This window comes from Octopus bimaculoides, chromosome 25, assembly GCF_046866305.1.
Source record: "Octopus bimaculoides isolate indiv1 chromosome 25, ASM4686630v1, whole genome shotgun sequence".
Classification (NCBI taxonomy): domain Eukaryota; kingdom Metazoa; phylum Mollusca; class Cephalopoda; order Octopoda; family Octopodidae; genus Octopus; species Octopus bimaculoides.
This window is the reverse complement of record NC_142952.1, coordinates 31,787,164-31,801,674: the sequence shown is the minus strand read 5'-3', so window position 1 is coordinate 31,801,674 and position 14,511 is coordinate 31,787,164. Positions and strand designations below refer to the sequence as shown.

General features: G+C 39.8%; 1 protein-coding gene across 1 annotated transcript in view; it reads right to left on the bottom strand.

Annotated features, from left to right (window-relative positions):
- Nucleotides 1-14,511, bottom strand: part of LOC106881982 (ras-related protein Rab-43) — a 37,669-nt gene that overhangs the window by 2,080 nt on the left and 21,078 nt on the right. The window contains exons 2-4 of the mRNA XM_014932516.3: nucleotides 2,278-2,461; nucleotides 1,234-1,379; nucleotides 1-475 (exon numbers count right to left, since the gene is read on the bottom strand). The exon at nucleotides 1-475 is cut by the window's left edge and continues 2,080 nt beyond it. Of these exons, the coding sequence (XP_014788002.1) occupies nucleotides 359-475; nucleotides 1,234-1,379; nucleotides 2,278-2,461 (447 nt within the window). The 3' untranslated portion in view covers nucleotides 1-358. The remainder of the gene's footprint in view (nucleotides 476-1,233; nucleotides 1,380-2,277; nucleotides 2,462-14,511) is intronic.

Sequence of the window (14,511 nt, the reverse complement as noted above, 5' to 3'; positions counted from 1 at the left end):
ACCCCGAAAGGATGGAAGGCAAAAGCGACCTCAATGGAATTTGAACTCAGAAAGTAGCAACAGGTGAAATGTTGCTAAGCATTTTGTCCGGTGTAATAATAATAATAATAATAATAATAATTATGATGAGTATGATTGATGCTGGTAATGAAAACGATGATGATGATGATGCTGGCATTAGTATCATTGACAAAGTTGATGTTTGACCATGACATTGGTGATGATGTCAGGAACAACAATGATGATGATGATAGTGGTGGTGGTGCTGGTAGCGATCACGATAATGATGACGATGATGACGATGATGATGATGATGCTAATGCTGATGATGCAGAAGGTATAAGAGATCTGTTCTACATCAAGAATTTCCACTGCCACAGCATCCTCCGCTTTTAACTGTACGTGTGTTCAAGTTTATTTTGCCGCCAGGACCGTTTTCCAGGCTGTTCTCACCACCAAATCTCTTCTTCAAATCCTGCAATGTCATTGGTGTTGGTGTTGTTGTTGTTATTGTTGTTGTTGTTGGTGATGGTGGTGGTGGTGGTGGTGGTTGTAGGCGATAGTCAAAGGAAGAAAGAAAAAGACAAAAAAATGTTAATTACAGAGTTTAATGAATCAATCAATCAACAACAAAAAAAAACAGCAACAACAACAACTAACGATAATAACGGTGTTAAATTTTGGCAAAGGGCCACCAGTTTTTGAGGGGCAAGGCAAGTCGATTACATTGGCCCCAGCACATGACTGGTACTTATTTTATTGATGCTGAAATGATGAAAGGCAAAGTCGACCTCGGCAGAATTCGAACTCAGAACGTAGTGACAGATGAAATGCCGCTAAGCATTTTGCCTGGCATGCTAATGATTCTGTCAGCTCACTGCCTTAATAATAATAATAATAATAATAATTATTATTATTTCTGTTAAAGGCACAAGGCCTGAAATAATAACAATCCTTTCTACTATAGGCGCAAGGCCTGACATTTTGGGGGAGGGGCAATCAATTACATCAACCCCCAGGGTTCAACTGGTGCTTAATTTATCGACTCCAAAAGGATGAAAGGCAAAGTCGACCTCGGCGTAATTTGAACTCAGAACGTAAAGACAGATGAAATACTGCTAAGCATTTTGTCCAGCGTGCTAACGATTCTACCAGCTCACTGCCAATGTGCTAATGATTCTGCCAGCTCACAACCTTCAACAACAACACTTAACAAAACAAGCACATGTTTACCTTAGCCATACGTAGAAATGCTTCATCAATGTTGGTATTTTCTTTAGCGCTGGTCTCAATGGCATCCAACATGGAGCAATGTTGTGCGTATGCTTTAGCTTCAGCGACACTTACTTCTCGTAGATGTTCTAAATCTTGTTTGTTTCCTGCAAAATAATAAGGTTAGTGGTTGTTTAAAGGGACACCGTCACACAGGGGTCATAGCTTAAGTATTCATGTAATATAACCGTCGTCTTCAAGTCAAGCTTTCTCAGATTCACATCACTCTCCCCCACTTCCTGCCGCCTATATTAATCCCCCATCCATTTCTATCTTTTGCATGGTGCTGGCACCACGTAAAAGGCACCCAGTACACTTTGTAATGTGGCTGGCATTAGGAAGGGCATCCAGGTGTAGAAACCATGCCACACGGATGATTGGAGATTGGTGCAGACCTCTGGCTTGCCAGCTCCTGGTCAAACTGTCCAACCCATGCCAAAACTAACCTCGCCTGTGCTAGTGCCACATAAAAAGCACTGAGTCCACTCTGCAGAGTGGTTAGTATTAGAAAGGGCATCCAGCCATAAAAACCCTGCCAAAACAGACACAGTCGTATAGGCTGGCAAGCTCCTATGAACTATCCTACCCCTACATGCATGGAAGATGTACATTAAACGACGATGATGATATATAAACACACACACACTATAGATTTCTTTCAGTTTCTATCTACCAAATCCATTCACAAGGCTTTGGTGTGTCTGTCTGTGTATGCTTGTGTGCATGAATGTATATGATGGGTTTCTTTCAGTTTCCGCCTACCAAATCCTCTCAAGACTTTGGTCAACCCAGGGCTATAATCAAAGACACTTGCCCAAACTTGTTATTCAAAATGGAATGCTAACTTATTAAATATGTAAGCACTAATCTATTGAATATAATAATACAAACTTATTATTAAACATATTAACACCAGCTTAACTCTTTAATATGATAATACTAAAGTATAACTAAACTGGCCATGGATCACCAGCTCAGCTGTTAATTATGGAAGCACAAACTCACCTAAAATTAGTTGTACTATGTTTGATCCTGCATATTTCTTTACATCTTCCAACCACCGTGGAATATTGTCGAATGAAGATCGTTTTGTCACATCGTAAGCAATGATCACACCGTTGGCACTTCTGTAATAACTCTGTGTGATTGTCCGAAATCTCTCCTGGCCAGCAGTGTCCCAAATCTGAAGCTGCAAAATATAAAAGGAAAGATAGTGAAAGGGTCAAACATCAGCAGTTCAGATGTCAAATGTGAAGAAAGAAAGACTTAAATTTTGTTTAGATTAAAGAGGGAGAAGCGACAGAGAGAGAGAGAGAGAGAGAGAGAGAGGGAGGCAGGGGTGGCACATTTTTCGAACTATTACATCCACTTAACCACATGGGTAAAACACGCATCTGAATTAACCAATTAATTATGTATTTTAACTATGTAATTCCATAACGATGTTTTATGCCATTGAAACAGCTGTTGAGCACAAATTATGAAGTATAAATGTAATTTATGCTTTTTTTTGCTTTTTATCCTGAAAATGTTGTTCTAAACTATTATTCTAACTGACTCTGTATATATACAAGCAAGTTTGTTTCACTGGTTTCTACTAGGAATTTACCACGTGGATGGGAAACAAGCTTCTTAAGCCATGTCTGTGATTTTAGAATTGGAAAAGCTAGAACGAAATTAGGTAGATTTTAAACTCATCCAGTAGAAGAGTTCTGGTTTGGTTAGTTTCGGGGGTTTGAGGAATGAGGAACCAACTCTTTGCCACTAAAGTTCACAGGTCTACACTGACCCAGAGTAGAAGCACCTGTCCAGGTCCCACCTATGTTTTACGTAACACAGACCTTCCTGAGCCAGGGTATGTTGAAATCATGTGATGCAGCAGGGTGGACGTGACCTATTTTGGCAAATGACTTCATTAGATTAATGAAGAATATCACTGAACGCTGAGCAGATGGACAGACGAGAAACTATCGATGACCAGGACCAACCAGTTCAGATATTTCAGTTACAGGAAGACTGATGTGACTAAAACCAGGATCAGACATTCATGCTGCATTGCTTGATCAGGACATCGGGGGATGTGAACTTGATATGTCCCAGTGATGATATTGTCTGAACCGTCGTCGCCTCTGATATGTCCCATGATGACAACGTATTCCGTCGTCTCTACGGGAATGGTCCAAACGGCATACCTTCGCCGACCGATACTACTGACTGTGTCAGTCCACTATTTGTTAGTAGTTGACCAGCCCACTTCTCGCCTGGGTGTGTCCACCACAACAGAACCCTTTCAGCAAATGAATTTATTGAAACAGTGATGAATATCTCTTGAGGCTGAGCAGATGAGCAGACAACAAACTGTCAATTGCTAGAATCAATCAGTTTAATTAGCAAACAACTGATATCATTTGTAGTCGTGGCATACACAAATGAGATATTTGAGCTTTTGCAGACAGGAAGCAATACTGACCACATTGAAATACGGTGTGATGTCTTGCTCTGTGTGGCACCATGTTTTCAAATCCACCACACTGAGAAGAATTGGTAAATACACTGTAAAAATTCCTTCTATGAAGAATTATGTAGTTACTGAATGGACTTACTACTGGGTGCACAGCACAGACTCCGTACTAAATCTGTCTGCAAGAGGTTGATGAAAGACTGATGTGACTAAAGCACAGACCAGACATTTATGCCTCATCATTCAATCAGGATACCTCATGACGTTAACTATTTCAGCAAACAAATTTACTGAATCAATGACGAACACCACTAGATGCTGTGTGGATAAAATAGATGCTATGCGGATGAACAGACATCGGAGTTTCAAAGGCCAGCATCAACCAATTCAATTAGCAAACTACTGTTATCCTCCATGATGTCATGATGTGTACAGATAAGATATTTCAGTTAACAGAAGATCAATGTGTCTGGAGCCTAAGCCAGACATTCATGCCATATCACTTGATCAAGACTTCTGGCATGGAAGTGTTGTTTTGGTTTGGGCAAGTCTCCAACCTGCTGCTGCTGCTGCTGTTACAAATGATGATGATGATGATGATGGCTACCAACGTTTGTACACAAACACACATCAGTATAATAACTGAAACTCCAGCCTACAGTTTGTATGTCTGCTTGTTGTTGTTGTTGTTGTTGTTGTCTATGGCAGTGACATCAGTTATGATGTCACCGGATCTGTTTCCATCCAAGGTGTCTACACCGTTATCCTGCAAACAGTATTTCTAGAATGAATCACTAATATTTAGGGAAACGGGAGAGAAGGAACTAAAGGTGATGGGGGGGGGGGACATGAAGGTTAGGGTGGCTGGGTCAGGTATTGAGAATGGGTAAAAGAAAGAGACCAGCAGAGAGGGGGACCTGGAGTGAAAAGCTCATGGTGACAAACAAGTGGAGGATAGGACTAAGTTGACATGGCAACAGTGTGTAAAAATAAGTGATCTGAAATGTGACTGAAAGGGCTGCCATGATGCTAAATGCTGGAAACCTAGCTGTAGACATGATCGGCAAGGGCAAACTGATGGATGACATGACATGGAATGGATTAAAGATTGAAGAATGATGATAGATAAAAGCCCATTTGAGTGGGATTTTCACTCATCGGAGGGGATTTGATTAAACCCTGACAAAAATACTGCAAGGCATTTCTTGTGACACTTCTACGACATTACTAATGTTGCTTATGTTGACCCTTGTATAAAATTGGTATTATTTGGTCCCAAGAAGATGAAAGGCAAAATGTCAATCGTCATAGGAATTGAACCCACAGAGCACAGAGAAGCAACTTAACAAAGCAAGACATTTTGTGTCACACTTTGAAGATTCTGCCAATGTTGCTAATATCAACCCTAGTACAAAACTGGTATTAATTAATTAGCCCCGAGAAGATGAAAAGCAAAATCTTAATCTTGGTAAGATTTAAACTCAGAACATAAAGACACAGGATTAAACATTGCCAAGCATTTTGTCCATCAGTTTTGCCAATCAGTAACTGATCTCATCCGTCGTATAAAATTACTACCAAACATTTGAAGTATATAACTCCCTCGGATTATCACTTGTTCGAATCCATGGTTCACTTCCTGCACTCATGACACTTCATCTGTCTGTCTGTCTGTCTGTTGGTTTCTATCTATCTTTATCTATCTCACTCTGTTATACCTATCCATCTACCTGCATGTGTGTGTGTGTGTGTGTGTTGTTTTTTTTTATATATAAACACATAGATACACCTATAGAATGTGTATGTACTGTACATAGACAAACAGACCCACATGCATTCACATCTGTCTGTCTATTTATCTATCTATCTATCTATCTATCTGCATGTTATGTATATACACACACACGCACACACATATATATATATATGAGAGAGAGGGGGAGGTACACCTATAGAATGTGTGTATGAAAGAGATTTGATAATTAAGGTAGGAGTGACAAACAAACAAGTAGACAAAGAGAGAAAGAGATAGACAGGAATGGATGCACAGGCAGCCTTTGAGAGTAAGAAAGAAAGAACGAGAGAGAGAGAGAGAGAGAGAAGCAGACAGAAAAAGTGAGACATGGAGGGACAGAGAAACAGTGGGAGAGAGAGAGAGACACCCATTTAGCTGAACAGGCAGTCTGACAAGATGAGATGAGACAGGGTGAGAAACATACACACACACATATACATACATACACTCACACACACAGAAAAACACAAGAAAGACAGAAACAGAGAGGGGAAAGAAAGAAAGAGAGGGGAGAGAAAGAGAGAGGGGCGAGAGAGAGAGAGAGAGAGACCTGAAAGTGGGTGAATAATTCCTATTGATTTCAAAACAATCTAAAAAAATAACCTAAGATGCAATTATTAAATTCACGCCACCAGATTTTATTGTAAACCTGACCTCAATACCTGGCTGACATCAGCTGTTTAACAACAACTACTACCACCACCACCTCCGCTGTCACCACCACTATTTTGCTATTGCTACTACCTTGATGACAACTCCTCTCACCTCTACAGTGACTATTTTCCAACAGAGGAGTGGTGTGAAGATGAATAGGATATATATATATATATATATATATATATATATATATGCAGGTTACTCAACCGATAGTAAAACAAATGTGGATGCTGCAAGCGTTAAGTGTTTATAGCTGCACCCATTTTGGTGCAGTGGCTGCACAGATGATGACAGGTGGTGGTGGGTGGGTGGGTGGGGGGAGAAAACAAGAGTATGATGCCATACTGTGATGTGAGCCAATGAGAAACCCAGAGCCATTTCCTGGTGGTATTGATCCCTGCTGCTCTGGAAGCAACACTTGAGATGGTGACAAAAATGGTTGTAATCTTGATACTATTTGACATAGTATATCAAATTTATTTAATAAATTAGACATGTGTGTCTGTGTTTGTCCCCCCCCCCCCCAACATCGCTTGACAACCGATGCTGGTGTGTTTACGTCCCCGTAACTTAGCGGTTCGGCAAAAAGAGACCGATAGAATAAGTGCTAGGCTTACAAAGAATAAGTCCTGGGGTCGATTTCCTCGACTATAAAGGTGGTGCTCCAGCATGGCCGCAGTCAAATGACTGAAACAAGTAAAGAGTAAAGAGAGTATGCTCCAGCATGACCACGGCCGCATGGCTGAAACGAATAAAAGAATAAATGAATATTCCTTGGTCTGTCTTTCTCTCACTTCTCTCCGCTTCCTTGTCCTACTGGGTTAGCCAAATATCTTCTCCCCCTCTGTAGTAAGATGGATATCCCCGGCCCTCAATCATATGCTAACCAGCCTCCTGCCTGGCACACAGCCATTGCTCTTGGTGCCTTTCCCTCTCTCAGCTGAAATGTCCTTGCCTTGCAACCACTCGGTGAACCAAGGGGTACTGGTGCCACGTAAAAAGGACCTGTGCTGACGCTATGTACTAGGTGCTCATGCCAGCGTCACATAAAGTGTACCTGTGCCGGCACCGCATAAGCAGCACCTGTACTAATGCCACATAAAAACCACCTGTGCCAGTTGCACCAACAGAGCACCTAGGTGGAGGCATATGGTTTAGTAGTTAGGGTGCTGGACTCATGATCTTAAGATTGTGGTTTCGATTCCTGTACCGGGCGATGCATTGTGTTCTTGAGCAAAACTCTTCATTTCACGTTGCTCCAGTCCACTCGGCTGGCAAAAGTGAGTAACCCTGCGAAGGACTGGTATCCTATCCAGGTGGGGAATATAGACATCATAGAAACAGGGAAACCGGCCCTTATCAATCGGCATGACTCGAGAAGGGAACTATACTTGTACCTTTAAAGGGTGAAGGTGCATGATTGAAACTTGTAAAACGTAAAAGATGTGGATATCTATCTTTTACTTGTTTTACTGTGGCCAAGCTGGAGCACCACCTTGAAACGTGTATTCGAACAAATTGAGCCCAGTATTTATTTTTTAATATTTCTTGGGCCTGGTACTCGATCTCTTTTGTTGAACTACTAAGTTAAAGGGATGCAAATACACCAACACCGGTTGTCAAGTGGTGGTGCGGGAACAAACATACACATACATGCACATGTGCGTGTGCACATGCGTGCCCACACCTGCGCACACATATGCACACACATGCGTACACACACACACACACATGATGGAACTTCACACAGTTTCTGTCTTCCAGTTTCACTGACAAGATATTGGTCAGTCCTGGCACTATAATAGAAGAAACTTGCCCAAGGTGCTGCACAGTGGAACTGAACCTGAAACCATGTGGTTGGGAAGCAAGCTTCTTACCACACAGTCATGTAATCAAAACAATCTAAGAGAAATAACTCAAAGTGGTCAGTGGTTTAAATTTGGATGATAAAATATGTGTGTGTGTGTGTGTGTGTGTGTGTGTGTGTGTACCCATGAATGTTTCTCTATATGTGATTTAGGAATGTGTGTATGTCAGTGTAATGTTATGGGAGCATATGTTTCTTGGTGTGTGAACATGTGATTGTGTGTGTGTGTGAGTCATTAGAACTTGTCTAAACATGGTTTCTTAACTAAGTAGATTAGTATGTGTACATATATAAGTGTATGTGTGTGTATGTATATATATATATATATATATACACACACACATGCACGCATATATACATACATACATACATGTATATAAGTATGTGTGTATATAAATATACACACAGACATATATATTCATACATACGCACACACACACACACACACACATACATACATGGAAAGCAGTTGTGTAAATGTCTGTGTATGTATATATACATATATAATCTCTGGATTAGTGATTTATCTCTCCAGTTCTGTATTATTGATTTATAGCTCGTACTATAATTATTTTGTTCCCTCATGGCATCTTTATTCACTGTCCGTTATTTAAACCTGTTGTTCACTGTTAACAACCACTGTTCACTATTTATGACCCTCACACTCTCTGACACAATCGTTCACTGTTTCACAACTGTTCTCTACAATATGGATAGCTGTTCACACCTGTTGTCCTCTATATCTGACAGTTTTCTATTGTTTATTTATTGTCAATGTTTACCATTCATGAAGCGCCTGTATTTGGTTTGCAGTCGGTTTATTGTAGTCACGCATGCCAAAGCTGACCTGAAGGTTGGTCTTTATATAACTCTGCAGTTCATCAAACTCTCTCAGACCATCCAACCCATGCCAGCATGGAAAAACGGATGTCAAATGATGATGATGACGTTGTCGTCATCGTTGCTTTAACACCTGCTTTTTCATGCTTTGCATGGATTGGATAGAATTTGTGGAGGCAGTTTCGAAGTGGATTTGGTAAACAGAAACTGAAAGAAGCCCGTTGTCTATATATATATATATATATATATATATATATACACACACACACACAACTGAAAGAAGCCCGTTGTGTGTGTGTGTGTATATATATATATATATATATATATATATGTTGTTGGCACTCCATCTCTTATGATGTCGAGGGTTCCAGTGGATCCGATCAACAGAACAGCCTGCTCGTGAAATTAACGTGCAAGTGGCAGAGCACTCCACAGACACGTGTACCCTTAACATAGTTCTCGGGGATATTCAGCATGACACAGTGTGACAAGGCTGACCCTTTGAATTACAGGCACAACAGAAACAGGAAGTAAGAGTGAGAGAAAGTTGTGGTGAAAGAGTACAGCAGGGTTCGCCACCATCCCCTGCCGGAGCCTCGTGGAGCTTTAGGTGTTTTCGCTCAATAAACACTCACAACGCCCAGTCTGGGAATTGAAACCGCGATCCTATGACCGTGAGTCCGCTGCCCTAACCAATGGGCCATTGTGCCTCCACTATATATATATATATATATATATATATATATATATATATAGACAACGGGCTTCTTTCAGTTTCTGTTTACCAAATCCACTCACAAGGCTTTGGTCAGTCTGAGGCTATAGTAGAAGAAACTTGGCCAAGGTGTCATGCGGTGGGACTGAACCCAGAACCATGTGGTTGGGAAGCAAGCTTCTTATCACACAACCACTGGGGCACCTATAAATATGGCGGAATTGTATGTATTGCTTGTGTACATGAACCCTATAAACACAAGATTCTGCCTGAAATCTGACCGAGTGGAGTGTAAATGTGTGACTCATTTGAGAGTACCTCACGAACTCAAAGCTGATCGGTTGAGTGACTCATAATGGGTTCAATTATCTTGCTCAATAGATCTCTCTTCCTCATCAAGCAACACTCGCCCTAACCCTAACCTCATGCCGTCCCCTCTGCCATGCCCCTCCACCCTACCACCGATCCAGTCAGCAGCTTGAGGTTCTTGTGTCTGTCTCCATAGCAACTGTTCTTGTTTTTTTGTTTTTTTAATTATATAACAGGGATGCTGCTTGGCAGCAATGGCGATGTCCAGGCCGACACATCACATGACTTTGTCATGGGCAGATGACACATCATTGAGATGATGACCAGTTTTCTATAGTGTGTGGGCGGGGCGGGGTGGGTGTAATATTGATGAAGGGTTGGGTTGGATATGAAAGAATGGTGGGGGTGGGGAGTGAGAGAAAGAAAGAGAGAGGGGAAACAGAATAGGAAATCCTGGTCTCGAATAACACACATGCAGACGTAACATAACACAGGCACACACATACAGTGCTAGACATATATATATATAAATATATGTATACACACACATACATACATACATATACATACCACATATACATTTACACATACACAAACATGCATATACACATAGACATACATATTCATACATAAACATATTCATGCACAAATATACATACATACACATACAATATATATTTACACTCTTTCACACATCAACATGCATATACACACACGCAGATATACATAAACAAACATACATATTCACACATAAACCTATATACATATACACACACAAACATACAAATACACATATACCACACATACACACACATAGGAATACATATACATACATATTCATACAGAAATATACATATGTACAAGCATACATAGACGCATACACACACAGAGATGAAAACAAGCACCCTGTTACACACACACATGCACATATACATGCTCGTGTACACACATATCAATATGGAAATCAACAGACACACACACACATATATATATATATATATATATATATATATATATATATATATATATACACACATACACACACACACACACACACACACACACATAACACACCCACAGAGTCTAAGAAACCAATATTTTGTGGGTGGGGTTCCTTGACAACATCACAAGACATATGTTAACCATAATCACTATAAATACATTAATTCATTTATCATCTAACTTTAATCACCACCATTGCCACAACCTACCCCAGCATCATCATCAGCACCATCACCTACATCATCAACACATTTGCTGCCACCCTCCTCCTCCTCCTCCTCCTCCTCATCATCATCCTCGCCACCACCACCACCAAAACATCTACCATTATCTTATCCATCATCATCACTAATATAGTCATTATTATTTAAATGGCCCCTCTTCACCTGTGAGTTCTTCAAGTCCTTACGTATGAGAGCTTTTAAGCTGATCCCTTATTAATCCCTTGTGACTTTTTTCTCACAGATTTTATCCCCTATACAACATAATCCCCTGCCCAACGTTTCCATCCAGTGCAATATCCTACAAGCTACTCCAGCTTAAAGATAAATATTTATTTATTTACTAATTAATATCTTAAAGGGATTAGCAGAATGAACTGATTGTACGTTCTGTAAACGAGAGGGACCCGTTTATTGGTCGTCAGAACAATTATATTTAGAGGGAGCAAGGTTCATAGTCCTGATGGGTTTAGATGCAGGAGTGGCTGTGTGGTTAAGACATTTGGTTCTGGGTTCAGTCCTACCTTGGGCAAGTGTCTTCTACTAAAGCCTCGGGCTGACCAAAGCCTTGAGAGTGGATTTGGTAGACAGAAACTGAAAGAAGGGCATCCAGCTGTAAAACTCGTGCCAAAACAGACACAGTGGCCTGGGGTTGTCATCTACCTGGCCAGCTCCTGTCAACCGTCCTACCCATGCATGCATGGAAGATGGACGTTAAATGACGATATATATATATATATATATATATATATATATACACACACATGCACGCGTGTGTGTTTGTCGGTGTTTATCCAAGGAAAAGTCAAAAGCTGATACAGTTTGGCACCAGTGATGTCACAACTCATTTCTAAAGCTGAGTTAACTGGAGCAATGTGGAATAAAGTGTCTTGCTCAAGAACACAACACACACCCCAGTCCAGGAATTGAACTCACTACCTCATGATTGCGAGCTCAACACTAGCCACTGAGCCAAGCTCCATACTTCGAATAAACTCCATCTAAACCCATGCAAACATGGAAAAAGAGACAGCTGGCTGGCTTTCCAAATACCAACCAACTGATGGATATGTGGGAAATTTATCTTCTGCCATACAAATCTGACTAAATTTATCCTCTTGATAGCAACCCACTTGAGACAGTCTTGGGTTCTATCCTACAAACTTCCTGTTTTAAAGTGACCTAAATTAAAATCATTCATCAAAATTCCATGTTAATTTGTCTCATGTACAAACTTAATAATGACAAAAGTGTTTTAACGACATCTGTATCCTTAACTGTGTAATTTGATAATCACGACTTTGCATGATAAAAGATATTTTTACTAATTCTTCATTATTTTGAAAATTAATTGTAACAAAGATAACGTATTTCAGCAGAAATATAATAATGAAAGTGTTAAATTTCTTGCTAATTTATGTTCCAGACACCAACTTAATAAATCACGAACTTATTTTACTAAATTCTTTATTATTTTTTTAATTAATTTTGAACAAAAGCAATTGTATTTTCAACAGAAATGTGGTATCGGAAGAAAATGATGTAAACTAAAGCCTTTTATCAAAATTTCATGTTTATTTATGTTCCAGACACCAGCCTACTAACAATGACAAAGTTATTTTACGAAATTCTATATTTCTGTTGAAATACACCAAAATTTCATGCTAATTTATGTTCTAAAATAAAAAAAAAAAATAAATGCGCCTTTTTAAAGCCTAGCCAGGCTCATGGGCCCGGTTTCCCGGTTTCAATGGCGTATGTGTTCCCCAGCTGGACGGGACGCCAGTCCATCACAGCGTTATTCATTTTTGCCAGCTGAGTGGACTGGAGCAACGTGAAATGAAGTGTTTTGCTCAAGAACACAATGCCTCGCCCGGTCCAGGTATCGAAACCACAATCTTACGATCATGATGATTACACCTTAACCACTAGGCCACACGCCTCCACAATTTATGTTCTAAACATCAGCTAAATAATTCTTCATTAATAATTAAAACCAAAACAGTGTACTTCAACAGAAATATAGTATCAAAAGGGTTAATTAGCACAAAGCAATTTTGAGGTCAAAGTATGATGCTCCGAGCAAGGTTTGAACTTGTAAAATCAAATGTCATTAATGAGGCCTTTTGTATTTTAAATTAACACCATTAAAGCAATGAATCAGGTTTACCAAAAATTGCTGTTCACTATTTCTAAAGTCTATGGAATAAATCAAAATACAATGGTTGTTGTGACCTTATTAGAATATTCAAGTATTGAAGTACAAAAATCACTTTTAAACTGAAAAAAAAAACAATTAAAATAAATAAAAGTTAAAACATGCACTGTGGCTGTGTGGTATGGAGTTTGCTTCCCAACCACATAGTTCTGGGTTCAGTCCCACTACATGGCACCTTGGGTAAGTGACTTCTTTTAAAGACTCAAGCTGATTAATGCCTTGTGAGTGGATTTGGTAGACGGAAACTGAAAGAAGCCTGTTGTGTATATATATATATATGTGTGTGTGTGTGTGTGTGTGTCTGTGTTTGTACCCCCCCCCCATCACTTGACAACCGATGCTGGTGCATTTATGTCCCTGTAACTTAGTAGTTCGGCAAAAGAGACCGATGGAATAAATACTAGGTATACAAAGAATAAGTCCAGGGGTCGATTTTTTTTTTACTAAAGGCGGAGCTCCAGCATGGCTGTAGTTAAATGACTGAAACAAGTAAAAAATGATACAGTTGCTGGGAGGGGGAGGAAAAGAGAGAGGGGGGAGGGGGAGGAAAAGAGAGAGGGGGGAGGGGAAGACGGAGACCCTAATTCTTGAAAATAACAAAGAATTTAGTAAAATAACTTTGTCATTATTAATGCTGGTATTTGGAACATAAATTAACATGAAATTTTGAAGGGAAGTTTTTAATTTAGATCTCTTTAATCCTTTTTGTCATCACATTTCTGTTGAAATACACTGACTTCGTTTTAATTAATTTTGAAAATAACAAAGAATTTAGTAAAATAACTTTTGTCATTATTCTGATGTTTGGAATACAAATTAACATGAAATTTTGACGGAAGATTTTAATTTAGATCATTTTAGCCCTTTTGTTACTGGATTTCTGTTGAAATACACAACATTTGTTTCAATTAATTCTGAAAATCATTATCATCGTCATTTAACGTCCTTTGTCCATGCTGGTATGGGTTGGACAGCTTGACCAGCGCTGGTAAGCTGGGGAGCTGCACCAAGTTCCAGTCTGATTTGGCATGGTTTCTACAGCTGGATGCCCCTCCCAACACCAACCACTTTACGGAGATGTACCGGGTATTTTTACGTGGCACGATATGGGTGCTTTTATGTGGCGTCACATGGGTACTTTCACATGGACGCTG